Source organism: Falco punctatus, assembly GCF_963210335.1.
Source record: "Falco punctatus genome assembly, chromosome: 2".
NCBI lineage: Eukaryota > Metazoa > Chordata > Aves > Falconiformes > Falconidae > Falco > Falco punctatus.
Genome location: NC_137581.1, coordinates 114,773,381 through 114,789,507, shown reverse-complemented (window position 1 = coordinate 114,789,507; position 16,127 = coordinate 114,773,381). Strand labels below are relative to the sequence as shown.

The window sequence follows — 16,127 nt, the reverse complement described above, 5'->3', positions numbered from 1 at the left end:
CCGTGTGTGACGCATCAGATGGTCCAGTCCAAAGCTCATGTGGCTGTCCTCTCTCTTGGTGACAGTTCTGAGATACAGGACAAGTACTTCCTACACATGCATATAGTCTTCATGTGACTTTCAGGTCACGTTGGTTGTACTACCCAAGAAAATTTGCAGTTAAGTGACCTGTTGTAGCAGTAAGGTGAGATATGAGGTCCTCTGTGGCCAGCAGGTTGGGCAGGAATGCCTTGTACTATGCAGTACAAGACAGATACGGCCTTTTGTGCATCCTGTTGTAATCCTGCACCCAAGGCTTATGCCTCTGGATTCTTGCTGTGGTGTCTGTGCCTTTGTCCCATATCTTGGTATGCTTCTATGGAAAAGCATCGAAGATAAGCTGGCCATAACACTGTTGGTAAAAGAGAATCAAGTGGCTGCTCTGCATACTCCTCTCTAGCACTGACCAACTTCTCCAAAACTCTTCCTGCTTCCCTCATCACAGAGCACAAACTCGGTCTGTGACTTGTAGCCCTTCAGTGTAACTCTTACGAAACTAGACTTTAAAGATTACTCAATTCAGTGTTCTTCAAATCTTGCGAACAGATTTTTTTTTAAAAAGAAACAAACAACAACAAACTGCTCCAAACACCAAAAGCCGTGGGCATGGTGGGAAGGCTGTACAACTTGGTCTTTTTACTGGGTTATGTAGATATGGTGACTTCTGTGGAGCTGTAGCTTCCCGCCTGCCGAGAGCCTGGTTTGCAGATTAAAGATCTCCTTTTCATGTTAGGCTCTTGGACTCGACTCTGCTAAATCTAGAGTGAAGTTCTGACATGAAATGGTAGGTCTCGTCCGAATCCCCCAGCCTGTAATCTCACAGGGAAGTAACTCTACAGTTTGGCATAGTAGGAAGCTACTGGCAGCCCTTGATTACCGAGGGCCAAGCCCTGGGAGATGTGTGTTTGGCAGGCTGTGTGTGGGAAGGTTACACACGTCTTCCTGTATTTTGTAAATAACATTTGTATTAAGCAAGCACCTCTTAGTTCAGTTCCTCTCTTGCAAATAGGAGCCCTTGTGCTTCATAAAATCGAGGCGCTAAACAGTGTAAATTGCTATTGAACCACACCTGGTTTACAAATAGAAATGCCCTCATCGGCCCCTAACACATTGCGTGTGCTGATCGCCCAGGACGGTGCTCGCAGGCATTGTGTGGCCCAGACGTGATGTTAAGCACGCAGCGGTGCTTTTCGTCAGTGGTCAGGAGCAGCCCTCATTAGCTCTGTGCATTGTCCGCCGTGCGCTGTTCTTGGAACAGAGCCCTTTTTATTACAAGATATTTCTGTTAGCTCATTCAAGAAAGCAGCAAGCGTATTCCCAAGTGGAATTGTTGTATGGCTTTATTGAATTCGATTGTGACATTGGGAACCCCGTCCATTATCCAGCTTTACGTACCAGCCCAATTTCAGACCCAAGCTGTGGATCTCGATAGCTTACACCTAAGAGGGAGAAGGTTTAACCCCAACACCAAGCCCTGAACGTGTGTTGTCTCCTGCTCTGCTCAGTGAGGTGTATTTGCCGTAAGTGTAACTGTTGGAAGGACTGTCATGCTGGGGGGGACCGTGTATGACCTCACTGCGTGAGGATTCTGCATCCCAGATGTTGACTGGAAGTAGTGACCCATGTGTGACACTGGCAGAGGGGGAAACAAATATGGGTTTGGCAGTACAAAGGGCTCCTAAGGCTAGCTCATTGCCAGCCTTTGGAAACAATCCAGGTGTGTTGACCGGTGTAGCTGTGGTCCAGCTGTATATTTTAAAAGTAGATGGTTTCCGCCAGGTCTTTGGCATAGGAGAACAAATCTGCTGGAGGAGATGGGGACACAGGATCTGGGTATTCCCTTTCTAATTTGGAAGATTGTAATGGCAATTAACTCTGTTACCTTGATTTTTGTACAGCTGGGTGAAGTCCCATCACTGGGCCTTTATATGCGGGATGTATGTAAGAATATAGATCCTTGTCTGTGGGGCTAACGCCAAAGGAGCTGTGAAACACCGCGGTCAGCACAGGCTGCTGACACCTGCGGGGCGTCCACACCGGCTTCTGCATCTGACCCCGCATCGATGCCCTTTCTGTTCCTGTCAGTTCTAGCAACTAAAAGGAACATCTAGCAACGTTTTTGCTGTTGATTGCACTGGTACCTTCACTGTTAACTGTTTGAGTTTTCATTTTAAAATTGTAATGGTTTTCAGGGGATCTTTGGATGTTGTCAGTTGCTACGAAACTTCTGAGCTCTCTGTTTTGGAAGGAGAATTTGAGGATTGAAGTTACGTATCTGTCATACTCCTTCATGGCATGGGGGTGCGTTTGTGACCTGACGGAACAACACTGTAAGTGTTGTAAGGTGGGATTTTTGGAATTTTTGTGAGTGAGGTAACAGTAATGTCTTAATCTGTGTGAAACAGCTAGGAACTTTGGCAATGCTTTGACTGATTTTTTTATTTTTATTTTTTTTGAAAATAGATCAACCAATTGAAGATAAGGAAAGGATTTGAGGGAACAGTTAGTTCTCTGGAAAACACAGCGTTGATGCAAACAAATACAGTAAGCAGTCTAAATGAGAAAAATGAGGAGTTGTTGTGTTTGTTTTGAAAGCAAACTTTAGAATTTTTAGTTTGAAAGTTGCCAGAGATATAATTTGCTTTTTTAAGAGCTGAATTACATTACAAAATGAAAAATACCTTTCTGCATCACTGAGTTGGCCCAGTTAAAATGGAAAAAAAAAAAACCCAGACTTTCAGAACAGTGTAAAATGAATTTGGGTAAGAAAACAGGCTCAGGCTAGCGATGCACTGGCATCGTAGAGGAATTAAGCACATCTCTGTAGCCGGTTTCCCTTACTGTTTGTTCAGGAAGCAGCAAAGTAAAAGTTAGGCAGGTTCGTAAGGAAAGTGTGGAAGGTGTTCCCTTATTCCCAGGAGCCTCTTTCCCATCTTGGCTTATTCTCTGAGGCGTATAATACTCAAACTAAATCTTTAGGAAGCTCTACCTGTATTTTTTCCTTGCTGTTCCAGTTCATTCAGACTCAGACTGGACTGTTTTGTCCTTCGGGGAGCACTTTGGAAAAGCTATAGGTTAATTAAAGGATACAGAGAAGAAACAAGCATATCTGTACCTTGATAATGAGAAAATAACGTCTTTTGTTTTCGGTGTTCTGGGAGGAAAAATAGTGTTGCAATACCCATGTATTAATCTAGATTGCATATTGAATAGCGTTGTGTTACGTGGCCTTTCCCTTCCGAGAAGGGGAGTGAATGCTTCTGAAAGACGAATGAGTCTTTTTCATGTAGGATTTTGTAAGTGGGGAAAACACTAAAAAGGATATCTCACAGGAATTCTTTAAGTGAACAGGCAGCTATACACTTTGGAAGCCCACTTAACATTAGAAAGGGTACACATGTATTTAGTAGTGGTAGGAAAACTGGAACTAATGTAACGTGCCTCTCATCATCTCCTTTCATCTAAAAATCCCAAAGCACCCTTTTAGAAAAGATTATTGATGAAATTTGCTGGTTATTATTGTTAATAGCCATTCTGCAGGTGGGTGAAAGCATAGTGCGGGCTAAGGGTTGCTGCATTTGCTGCAGAGTTAGAGGTTTCCATGCCTGCATCAGTCAGGACCTGCCTTTTGCGTTGCCATGAATTCAGGAAAAGGAAAGCACGGGCAGCTCACCTGGCAGGAAGAGAGCGACTGAAGTCGACTGGGCCATTTATAGGGCCATGGTTGCTTCTTAGAGCATTTGTCCAGTGTTTGTTGCTTGAAGAGGTTAATCTTTTGGGATAGAGACCCTTACAAGAAGTTCTTACGATGTTCTTCAGCTCTAGTGCTGCCTTTTCTCAGGCATGTTTTGTCAAACTCCCTGTAATATCTGGTGTGACTCACATGGGCAAGAGTATCCAGGATGGTTGCAGCGAGCAGTACGTTTTCCATCTAAAATGCTAACTTCAGCCCAAAAGTTAAACCAGTCTCTTGGTTTCTCAAAACAAAAATGAGATCTGTGTTACAGGTTGTGCAATGTGCTTGGGTTTTGGTTGTTTTTTTTTTCTTTTGAGGCATTCCTTACTCTCACTCTGATCAATCATAATAGTTCCTGTATTTCTGTGTTGGTTATCTTTTGTAAGTTAAATACAGGTGTTAACTAATCTCCCCAGCATTCCTATGAGGCAAATAATGAAATCAGATACAAAAAGTAATTGGTGTTTCCCACGGCCAGAGAATGAGTCATTTTGTGTAGCTGGGACTGGACCATGGGTGTTCCTCTCATCCAGCACAGCGTTCCTCGCCCTCAGCCAGGCATCCTTCCCACACTCAAGGGAGTAGCCAGGCAAGCGCAGCTTCAGTAAAGACAGTTGTAAATGATGAGTTAGCCAAGACTGAAGAGTAAAGATTTTTCCAAGGATGATGTAATACGGCTGTGGAGGCTCTTCCAGTTACGGCTCTGGTGAATGCTGGTTTTATAGCAGCGGTCAGCAGGGATGCGAAGTGGGGAAACGTCCCAGCCCTTGCCATGACTGGGTTGCAGTGGTGCTCTAGTCCAGCCCCGTGGATTTCTTTCTTTGCCTTTATTGGGCTTTCCCATCAAAGTCTGCAAAATCAAAGTCTGCAAAAATAAGGTGCAAGGAAAAACATGTTGGGGGATGAGCCCTTCTCAAAAGGGTTTTATTAGTAATAATTTTCGCAGAGTTCATAATGAAACAACATCTGTATGTTATCCATAGCTAAAGCTATACTTGTTTTTATTATAAGCATGTGTGCAAATTCACCCGTGCACTGCGTTTTCAGTTCTACCGCCTTTTGGTTAACTTCTCTCTGTCTGTATACTGTTGCTTTACAGTTGGTCAAGCCACCTAAGCCTTGCACTGCAAACAAAAGGCATTTGAAGGAAGCTGATCTTGCACTGATCTTTGTTTAATATCAAATACTTCAGGCTTGCATTGCCTGTTTTTTTCCTGAACTGGTAAAATAGAAAATTCTGCTCTGAATTGTGAAAAATTTGTGGTGTGCAGCTTCTCTCTGTTAAAAAAAGGTGGAAGTTGTTGAGGGGTAAGTCTGAGCTGAGTTGAACTGTGCAAGAGATTTTTAGTGTTAAATTCCACGGCTTACCTTTCAGCCTCTGAAATCACACAGTGAGGAGGGGAAAAAACTGTCATTTTTGTTGCATCACGTGCTGTATTGGCATTGGACTGGCACACCTGTTAAGTAAAGAGTATCACTGTATTTAACAGCTCACAAGGCTGCGTGTATCTTGAAATGCTACATAAACGGAGCCTTCCTTAATCACCAGCCTCTTGAATATATTCAATCTCTTCAAGTTTCTCCCTGGACACTGGCATTAAAAAAAAAAAAAAAAAAAAAAAAAAAAGAAAGAGGACAGGCAAAACCTCTTGAAACTTCATGGGCACTGGTTTAAGCAAGGCAATTAGTTCCTTAACACACAGGTCAGGTTAAGTAGGGCTTTAGTGCAATGTCATTCGTGCAGCTGGCAAGCTTTCCTCAAAGGCTGGCATTCCAGGAGTGACTTGCCAGTCATGGGTAGATGTGGATGGCTTCAGCTCGCCTTTAGAAATTGGGGACCTGAAGCAATGCCATGATGTGAGGTTGTCCCCTCTTGTACTGTTGCCCAGTTGTCCTTCCTCTGGTTCTTGGAGAGCCCCATTCCTCCCTGGCCTGTCAGGATCGGGCCTTGGCGAAGAAAGCTGACCCTGTCTTGTGTATCGCTGATCTGACACTTACGTATCAGTGCTGACTCTTGAATAGGTGAGCGTGCGCCTCGGCGTTCTGCAAGGAAGGGGGGGAGCAAGTTCCCTCTGTACTAAGTGTAACAGCATGGCCTCAAAACCTTGTTTTCTGCTGTTGGTAGTTTCCATGGAGCTCTGAAAACAAAATCAGAGAAAAAAGCCAGGCCAAGTCACTGCTGCCAGCTGTTGGTGTAAGGCGGTATATATAAAGTGAGCAATCGGCTCCTTGCATTATATATGGTTATGGAACTATGAGAGCTTCAGTGCTTGAGACAGCAGCGTGTTTTCTTTGTGCTTCACGTCTGTGCAGTGGGGTCCTTCTGAGGTCTCCCTGGAAAGATGGTATCAGTCCTTGTGATGGGGGGGGTGGGGGGGTGGGGTGTGTCAGAGCTGCAACGTCTGCTGTGTGCGGGGGCTCTGAGCAACCGGACAGGGCTTTCTCAGGCCCATTAAGTTCAAACAGTCTCCACCACATGAGAGCTATGGTCATTTTAATTGACTCCACCAATTTGCTGCTCTTATTCTTGGTGTATAAGTGGATATGCTGGACCTAGGACAGCATCCCCGCCTCTTAACGTATTGAATATTGCAACAGCAGGACAAATGTTAGGCTTTGGTAACAGCGTCTAGCAACGAGGATGCCAAACGGTGTTTCCTGTGGTTACTGATGCACTGGTGAAAATTGCCCCTGTTGGACCTGTTCTGGGCATGGCTCCTGGTCTGCACTCCCAGTGCCCATGGAGCAGGCTCTTGCAAACCAGTGTGTGATGATACTGCCTCGCTGAGCCAGGCGATCTGAGAAGCAGCTGCCTGCACTAGGTCTGCTGCTCTAGATTTCAAAGTAACCCTTTGGACACACACTAAATTTGACCCACGTCATCCAGCTGAAGGCAGGTGGGAAGTGCAGACATTCCAAAATGAAAACGTTATGGGTTTTAATCTCTCTCTGTTTCATAACATCAATTTTTTGGGAGCCTGATGGGCTTAAAAAAAATATCTCTGGGCAGACCACTGCAGGCTCTTCTTTAAAATGTCTCTGCAAACTCCCTGTCCATGCAGTGTTGCATGACTTCCATTGTCCGTGCACAGGTTAGCAGAGGCAAGCGATGTCTCTGAGGCAGGACTTGAACAAGCTACATACCAAGGGCACGAGTCAGTGCCAGTAAATTCCTAAGTCCTGATTCACCACTGAGCTCTTCAGACAGACTTCGCACAACACATGTGTCTCTTCAAATGTGAAAGTTAAGTTCTCTTAATTACTCAGCGCCTGTGTCAACTTTAATTCAAGATTTTGTTTTATTTGTTCCACCTGAGGCCGTATCTTCGCTGCAAAAGAAATCCTATCTTTTGCCCAGGCCGGCTATCTCATGGTACCATCTCCTAAGAACAAGGTGACTTCCCTGGAGGGGCTGCTAATTGAAGCGGTTATTCAGACCTGTTCCATCTTCCTTCACCAGCTGCATCAAGATATATATTACAAGTGCTTATGAGTCTGGTTATGATACTTCCCTTACGGTTTTAGGTTAGAAATAGTAGAAAATTTGTACCGGTGTTCCTTGTTCCAAAGCACAGGCTTTGTATATTTAAATCTGTTCCCTCTGTTTTTCTGCTGATCTTAGAGCTGTACCACATCTTCCTGCAAACTGACCTTTTTGTTTTCTTTCATAGGCAATCTCTCAACTGTAGAAAGGAACGCATTAAGTGAAAAACGTTTCAATTCTGCATGACGTTGAAGGGGTTACTAATTATGCTATTTCCTCAAGATTGTCAGTAGAAACCTAGGAGTGTCTCTTAAAAACATTGGGAACTTTTTAGTCTGACGTATTTAACCTTTTCCAATTCGTTAGATCCCTAAGGTTTTTCCAGTGAGCCACTGCTAACTGAAGTCTGTGGACAACAGACTTGCGATTTGCCTCACTACTTCAGATGCAGTCTGCAGATCACCATGAAAACTACTGCTGTAACCTGTTCCATCAACAAATACACTGGATTTATGAAAAAGAATCAAGGCCCTGATGATACAAATTGGATCAAAAAGATTTTTCAGATGCTAACACAGGTGCCTCTGCATCTCAGAGCAACTCACTGTGGCCTGTGTTAGTGGGACACTACGCTCTAATGACAAACCCACTGATAAATCCAGTATGTTGCAGCTCTGTGTGCTCTACTGTGGATGTATTTTTCTTTTTCCTTGCTGTTATGTTTGCTGAGGGAGCATGATTTAACCCAAAAGCATGTGGAAATTAAATTGGGCAAATGTGTGCATAATCCTAACAAGTGAAGCTAGACTATTCTGAGTAAAACTGCTTTATTTTCTCCCCCCACACCCGACAGGTTTTTGCTGAGCCCTCCATCAGTCTGTTCGCTCTGGAATGCTGCAAGGGCAGAGAGCTGCACTTCACCGAACCCATCAATTCTGTTTTGAATGAGGACCTTCATTTTTACACTCAGTCTGTATGGGTGAGAAGTGGATTGTAAGTATGGAAAAAATATTCTTGTCAGTTTTGCGTTACAGGAGCTACTACTGAGTATGCATTTTTCTCGCAGTTATTGCCTTTCTCCATAGGATGTGATTTACATTCTATTTTGAGACAATACAAAATCCTAATACTGAATACTAGACCCGCTTCTTGTATCAGGACACAAAATGAACAAAAACTCTGGGCAGAACATGGATTTCCCCCTGTAAGAATCATTCTTTTATCCCTATACAGTAACAAACAATAGAGCCTGTTGTTCAAGCCAGAAGCCAAAAGTAGGTAAGTTTTGATTGCTGACTTAAAAAGACAGGCAGAGTAAACTGTGTAAAACAGAGTAAAACTCTGCCTTTGCTAGCCGGCTGTGGAATAGCAGCTATAAACCACGGTGATTTAACTTCAGCCGCCGCCGTGGTTCAGTGAAGCTTGGCTGCAAAGAGGCAGCAACGTAGGAGAGAAGCTTGGGCTGGATCTGACAGCTGGAACAGTAGTTTGCTCCTGTTATTAGTTGAAACCCCCCTCTGTGAGTCAGAATACACACCCAGGGTCAGCTGTGAGAACCATTCTACCTCTGCAGAAGTGACCTTCTAACCTCTTCTGCATCTGCCCCTTGCACCTTTTGAAGCAACCCCCAGGTATTCTGTCTCGGCCAGGTTTTCAGCATCCACATCCCCAGCAGCGACAAATAACTTGTGGAGTCTCATCCTGCAACTGAGACTGCCCGGAAACTGCTGTTGTGATGTGACACGCATCTCCAGTGTTTATTTTTAACCTTCCTTTTTCCCCACCTTTTTCAAATAGACAAGGCTGCAGTTTTCTTGAGAGTTACGGGATGACACAAAACCACACAAAATCTGAAGTAATTGGGCAGGGAATTAGTGTGGACTGTTCAAGGCTTAGGTATAGATCTATGCTGTGATTCTTACGATGAGTTTTTCAAACGCATCTAGTCTGTTGCCACCTAGAAGTCAAAATGCTTCTGTGGATACCTGTGATAACACTGCTGAGTGCTCCTCTGGTTCTTTGGGGTTGGTACAAAGGCTAAGCCTAGCCTAGCTAATGCTCCAGAGCACCCACCGGGGACTGTTGTCCTTCAGGAGTGTCACACACAGCATTTTCTGGAATAGTTGGTTGAGGATTGAACCTCCCTTTCTTTAAGAGCAGTCAGTGGGAGCTGACTTTAGCTGTGGGCCCACAGTGAATATAAGGTTCCCCCCAGGGCTTTGCCAGTTCGCTACAAATTGTAGTCCCTAAAATCTGGGTCACTTCCATCCTGAGCCCTTGCTGAAAATACAGAGCGTGTTCATCTGCTGCTGAGGTCTTGAGGCTCCCCAGGTGAGAGTGGCAAGCAGCCGCCGCTTGAGGCCGGGAACAGCGTGCGTACGTTCCCCGTGATCTGTGCTAGTCTGGGGGAGGAAAGGCCTTTGGAGGAACAGCTGACTTATTTCTGGTGGGAGCATGTCAATCTTCATGCCTCTGTGGAGCTGTTACGGTCCAAAACATGTCGTGTTGGGGGACATCTCCTCATGAGCTTTCTCTGCCTTTCGTCAGGGGTGTGGAACTGGGAATTAAATCACGGTGCTGACCGCAAAGGCAGGGTGATGGCTTTGGGACCACAGGGTGGGAAGGCACGGGAGGGTGGGAAGGCACGGGAGGGTGAGCGTGGCAGCCCAGCCCCTTCTCGCCTTCCTGTTCCTTTCTGAGTATCCAAGCCAGGTTAGCTGCTTCCCTCCGCTTCCCTGTCTCCGGGAGGGGTCAGGGCAGAACGGCTGGGCTTGCTCTGATCCCCGTGACGCTCCCTAGGGAACAGACATCCCCAGCCCGCTGCAGATAGATGGCCTCCAGGCTGAGGGTGGCAGGTGATGGTAGGAAGTCAGTGGGATGTCTGGAGGGTTTGTATGCCTTAGCTGTCATCAAGGGTTCAGGAAGGCAGATTTCGAGGTTGTTTTGGCTCCTTGCCCCAAAGGCTACTGTTGGCTTTAGGTAGACGACAAAGATTTATGTAAATACACCGATGGCATCTGGCTGCCAGGCTTAGGTACAAGGATCCTTCCTGAGCCGGCTGACGGGGAGAAATGGCAGGAGCCTAGACCGTGGCTTGGCGAAGGGGGCTGGGGGCTGAGGCGCTCCGAGCTGTGGGAGGGATGGCACAGTGGAGGGTGCTGTTCTGTGGGAGAGCTGACATGAGTTTTGTCTCTGTCACTGAACGCCAGAAGCCCAAGCTGGCTTCACGTGGTTATTGCTGTAACAGTCTTTCCCATCTCTGTTCCCTATAAATGTCTGCTTTGAACTGCATCTCAAATGAGACTGATGCTCTGAGAACAATTTTAACAGCGGGTTCTCGGTGACTTGACAGAAAGTTATCGCAAGAAAAAAAATCCAGGAATGTGTTAGAAGGGTAAGGAACGCACAGTGGTGGTCAGGCTGCTCTGAATACCTGTTAGCCAGGAGGTTTGGGACTTAATTTGAAGAAACAGCAGTGATGCAGCCTCATCAGGAGCCAGCTCGCGGTGGCACACTTCAGCCTCCACGGAGTCGTGCACAAGGCTGGCCGTCAGTTTCTCCAAATGACTTGTGGTGGGGGAAAGCAAACGAGAGGTGCTGTGAGCGCTGTGGGTGTCTGCAGCGGGCTCCAGCGTGCAGCCATCCCTCCGGTTCTCGAGCAGCTGGCCTGCACAACAGGTAACCTGGGGAGAACAGTGTTTGCTTTGTGTTCAGATGAGTTAGCGAGCCAAGCATTTAGGATTCACTGTCTGCACAACAATGTCCTATTGATATAAACAAAACCGATCTGTGATCCTGAGGCTGCCTTTGGAAGCAGCACGGCAGTATTTACTGAACAGATGCCTGGATGACAAGGGAGCTGTACGTGCGGGTGCTTTAACTCTTGGGTGAAAGGGTTCAGGCTTCTCCATAAATTCTCAGATATATTCACTGCAGGAAAGGCTGTAACAGCAATCTATAGGTTACAGAGTTAAAATTTTGTATGTGTTTTCAGACACGCGGAATAGCTATAAAAAGCTTTAACTGGAACAAAGGAAAACACTGGACAAGATCCTCTCATAATTAATATGTACGAGCAGGCAAAGCTGCAAGTAGCACAGTCTGGTGTGTGGCTCCCTAGTTTCCCAGTGCACGCACTGAAACCTGCACTGTTGCCATCGGGGCTCATGCAGAGACTCGTGTTTGTGGGGAAAATTACAGGGGTGCGAAGCGGTGTTCACAAGTTTCAGGCAGACAAACAGAAAACAGGGTTTCATTTAGACAGAAAAGTTAAACCACTGAAACAGATGGTGCGTTTTGTGGCGTGGTGGTAAGAGGTCTGGTATTGGCACTACTCGGGGGAGGTTTGGGGGCTTCAAGAGCCCAGGCTGAACGCTGGCCTGTAGTTTAGTTTTGCTTTGGGTAACGTGTAGCCTTTCATGTTCTGTTTTCTGTATCCAGGTGGATTGCATACGAGGGATGTAATTTTTTAGGAAAGCAGATTCTGCTGGAGCCCAGTGAGATTTCAAACTGGAATGAGCACAGTGGCTGGAAAGTAATTGGCTCCCTTCGTCCTGTTAAGCAGGTACCGTGAGACTCTATGAGGATTTTTTTTATTTTTTTTTTGCACAGGGTTTAGTGCACAAGTATCAGCTCTATCACTAGGTGTAATGGTGTTGTGCATTGTGCTCCTTAAATCAGGCCAAATGATGACGGGCAGAAGGGCCAACTGGAAGATTACTGAAGCAGAAAAGTCCTCTAGTGGCAGTTCCTGAGATCTGTATTAGGCTCCTAAAGGGAAATAATTCCTAGTTTCTTGGAGCTGAGTTTTGTTTTTCTGAATGGCTCATTAGCATGTTCTGTAGATGCTCTATTTTTACCTTTTTGCCATACAACAATAATAATGAGAAACCCAATTCTGCATTGGCTTGTTTCATAATTAACATAAATGGAAGCGAGAGCAAATTTTATTGTGCTGTAGCCTGGATTTCCAAAAGAAGCCAAATTTACGCAGCCCCACCAGGTTTTCCCTCCCTGCCTCACCCCAAATAATGCCAATGTCAATCTCATTCAAAGATTCGGGTCTCCAGACCACATGGTTCTTAGGAGCTTTGTGAAAGGCAGATGGATGGAGAAGCAAGACTGGGGGAAATGCCCCTCATTCAGGGAAAAGCAGGTCCCAGTGCTGCTTCTCTGCCTTTCCAAGGTGTGTGAGGTTATCAGCGGCACACGTGAGCTCCACAGCAGTCAAAGCACATGCTGCCGCGTGCCCAGCCATGCCGCAGCGGGAGCGCAGTGTCTGGGCAGGCAGGAGGAGGACAGGGAGTGCGGCAGGGAACGTGAGCAGTAACTCCACTGGAAAAGAGGTTTTGTTAGAGCTGCTTCTCACAGACCAACTTGTTTCCACATCGTGGCAAGTGCTGTTTTGTTTTTGAACGCTAGATTCAATCGGGAAAACCCAGCAGTGAACAAAAGTAATAATCTTTAGTCTTAGTTATGCATTATCTGCTTCCCCGCACCCCTGGAAAAGTAAAGGAATTTTGTGGTTTTTTCCCCCACCGATGATTTGTTAGTCTAAGAGGTTAATAGCTCCCTGGAATTCTTTGGAATTGGTGACTGCCAAAGGATCCTATTTTGGCTCAGCTTTTTCAAATAATAATGAAAATAATTGGTGCTGATCTTAAAAAGAGAATTCTGTCTGGAAGAGCTTTTGTATTTGGTAGCATCCTTCCTTACACCGCAACCGTTAGCGGTGTTACAAGGCTTCCTTCAGGTCCTTTGCTGGGACTTTGGCATGTGGGGGTTGTGCAGTGATTTGGAGGGCTTTGCTTTGGTTTAAATCCCGCAGACTGAGGGCTCCCTTGACTTTGTGCAGTCAGCTACCAGTGCTCGGCACTTCTGTGGGCATAATTCTTTTTGAGACAGGAGTAATGCTACAGACCCGCACTGCTTTGTATTTCTTCCTTCTGTCTCCGTTACGAACTACAAAAATAGTCAAGTCTGCCGGTGTAAAAGGTAGCACAAGAACAAGTGAAATGTTGGAAAATCAAGCAAAAGGAGAAACAAAAATTCTGCTCGGTGACTTCATAATACAATCCCTTCCTTGTGAGGAATAACTGTGCACTACACTAATACACGTTGCCTGGTGGGATGCTTAACTGCTAGTACCTTCGGGTTTGTTTTAATACCAAAAAAAGGAGATTGAAAGCTCCCAGAAGAAAACCCATGCCCGAGCTGGGGTTCCAGTAGAGCTGCCCTTTATGACTCACGGCTCTTTATTTGTGCCAAAATCAGTGAGTAACAGAGCAAAAGCTCAAACCCTGTAGTAGCCCTACAAAATCTCCTTATTTTTTGAGTAAACTGACTAAATGGGGATGCCACGTCAGTACCCTGTTCTCTGTGTACCTCCCAAAGCAACGGTGTAACTCTCTGCCGTATATTCCAGTTAATGGAGCTTGAAGCTGCTGGATATGTGGCTCAGTAAGTTTTGTGTCCAGAGAATAAAAAGCTTGTGGAGCACAGCCCAGTTACTGGCCTTGGAATGAGTGAAATGTGCTGAACTAGAGAGATTTGCATATCACTGGAATTAGTTCTATAGACATAAATGCATTTTTTAAAAAAAAATCAAAACTGCCATTGCTGCTTCCATCTGTCTTATCTGCATGTGAAAAACACTTATGCTGCTTTGCATGCCCATTTGTTCCCAACAAAAAAATCATTGAACATCCTTGTCTGAAACTGGAAATGGAACGTAAACTTTTTAGAAAACTGCTGTAAGATGGAGGGGAGGCATCCTCACATCGACTTTGCCCGTCCGTGTGTTGTAACGGGCTCCCTTCGCCCTGTTTCAGCCAGCAGTGTACCTCCGAGTGAGGAACCGAGCCCAAGGTAAATACCTGACGGTTGCTGGAAGCCTCACGGATATAAGAGCAACCTCAGTGTGTGCATCCCCGTACAACGGCAAGAACACCCAGATCTGGCACTACTGTCGTGGACTCTTCAAATCCAAGGTGCGTTTCCGGACACTGGGAGCAGGGGGGTTGTATCACCTGCTGTCCTGGCACCTTCGCTTCTTGCTTTTACTGTAGGCTAGCGTGGGCCCCAGGACAGCTCTTGGCCTCTCCCATGCACCTTAACCCAAAACTCTTACAACCTGCGTCCTCCCGCTGTGCACGGGCAGGTTTGATCCATCTGCTTTGGCAAGCTGGACTGCGTTTCACATCTGTCTAACGGGACTGACATTCCTGGCAGTAGAAACCTGGTTTTGTCTAAAGTCGCGAGTTTAAGTGTATTACCTCCAAAGAGTTAAGAACTTCTCTGAGAAGTAGTACGTGAAAAAAGCAAATTATTTTCTATTAATGCTGCTCCTGGTAGTCTGTTATTAATGTAAAAAAAACTGTTGATTTATCATAGTAAGAAACATGGGAAGTAACAAAGCCCTTTGTTCCAGCAGCTGGTCAATTGGTGAATAATCTCTTCCTAGCTTGCTTGCCAGGCTTGTTACCAGCTCTAAGCGCAGTTACTGCAGTATGCTCGATGCCTGAGACAAGCTCGTCCGACACAAAACTGAGGCTGTGTGACCTGGATCTCACTTCCTCTCCTGTTCCTTAGGCTAACAACGCTTGTCTGGATGTCATTGGTGGCAGAGATGTGCCTGGGGCCAAAGTCGCGCTCTGGGCAGAACATGGGAAGGACAGGCAAAAGTGGAGACTCAATGAGGATGGAACCATCAGTTCATACCTCAGCGAACAACTGGTGCTCGATATTAAAGGTATTTTAAGAAAGAAAAACAACCAACTAAGCCTCACATGTTCCAAGTGCATTTTTTGATGAGATTAATTGCCATATTCCAGCCCTTTTTGTATTTAGGCTTAAGTACTGAATCCCATCTTTCCTGTTAGGTTTATGTCCAGTTGCTTGACAGTGGGACGACTGGGACAAGAAACCAGAGGGCACAGGGAATCCTTGCTCTTTCGATCCCAGAGGTTTATTTGTTCAGGTCAGCTTTTCTACTTGAGGCAGGTCAGTGATGCCAATGGCAAGAAATGCAAGTTACAGAAGACAAAATGGTGAAGGAAAAGCAATCACGGAATAGATGTGGCTCAAAAAGAGAAAAGTGCCCATTAATGTTTTCAGGCTGGTTAAAATTGTCATTGCTCAAGTCCTAGTCCTCGTTAGCCATCCCGGTCGAACTACCCGACTGGAGAATGTCTGTTCCTCACGCACAAGTTGTTAAAGCCCTGCTGCTGGCGCTAGGGTGTCACCCCTAGGGAGAAGCTGTGGGGCAGCGGCTGGTAATGAACTTGGGAGCTCTGCGGTGCTGTCCCCTCAGCCGAGAGGTCTCGGTGCACTGACGGCAGCTCCCAGGGTAGCCGAGAGCGGCACTGCCTAGGTTACTGCAAAATACGATGTTGAAGGCTGGTGGCAGAGAGATAGCACGTGATAGCGCTTTGGAACGCTCCTTTTCCTGGATTTTTATTTATGGTGTAATGATAAAAGCGCACTGACGCTTCTATGCTACATGTATTCAAAGGACGGAAATTTTAAGAACTTCCTGAGTTTGTGGTTGACATAGATCTGCTACACCAAATAATCTCACGTGTACCCATGAATCTGTGTGTTTCTGCGAGAGCAATGCACACAACCATCCAGACACGTAGTGGGAGCTCAGTATCCGAGTATATTTGCCAAAAGCAGAATCTTCAGAGGTGCTGCCTCTGCCCAGAGGTACGTGTGAGGTCTGTGGTGCGTGGTGCGGAGCCCCTCCGAGCCCGAGCTGGCAAGTGGCTGAAGGAGACAAACACACAGAGGCAGCGGGGCAGACACCAGCCCCCAACCTCATCGAAGTTCTGTTGTTCAGCTGGTTTTCCTACTTAGTCACACTTACTA

The 16,127-nt window shown here is 45.9% G+C and overlaps 1 protein-coding gene across 1 annotated transcript in view; it reads left to right on the top strand.

Moving 5' to 3' along the window:
* CRYBG3 (crystallin beta-gamma domain containing 3) overlaps positions 1-16,127 on the top strand; it is a 94,795-nt gene that overhangs the window by 76,707 nt on the left and 1,961 nt on the right. The window contains exons 18-21 of the mRNA XM_080374571.1: positions 8,113-8,252; positions 11,700-11,823; positions 14,090-14,248; positions 14,850-15,009. Coding sequence (XP_080230697.1) covers positions 8,113-8,252; positions 11,700-11,823; positions 14,090-14,248; positions 14,850-15,009 — 583 coding nt within the window. The remainder of the gene's footprint in view (positions 1-8,112; positions 8,253-11,699; positions 11,824-14,089; positions 14,249-14,849; positions 15,010-16,127) is intronic.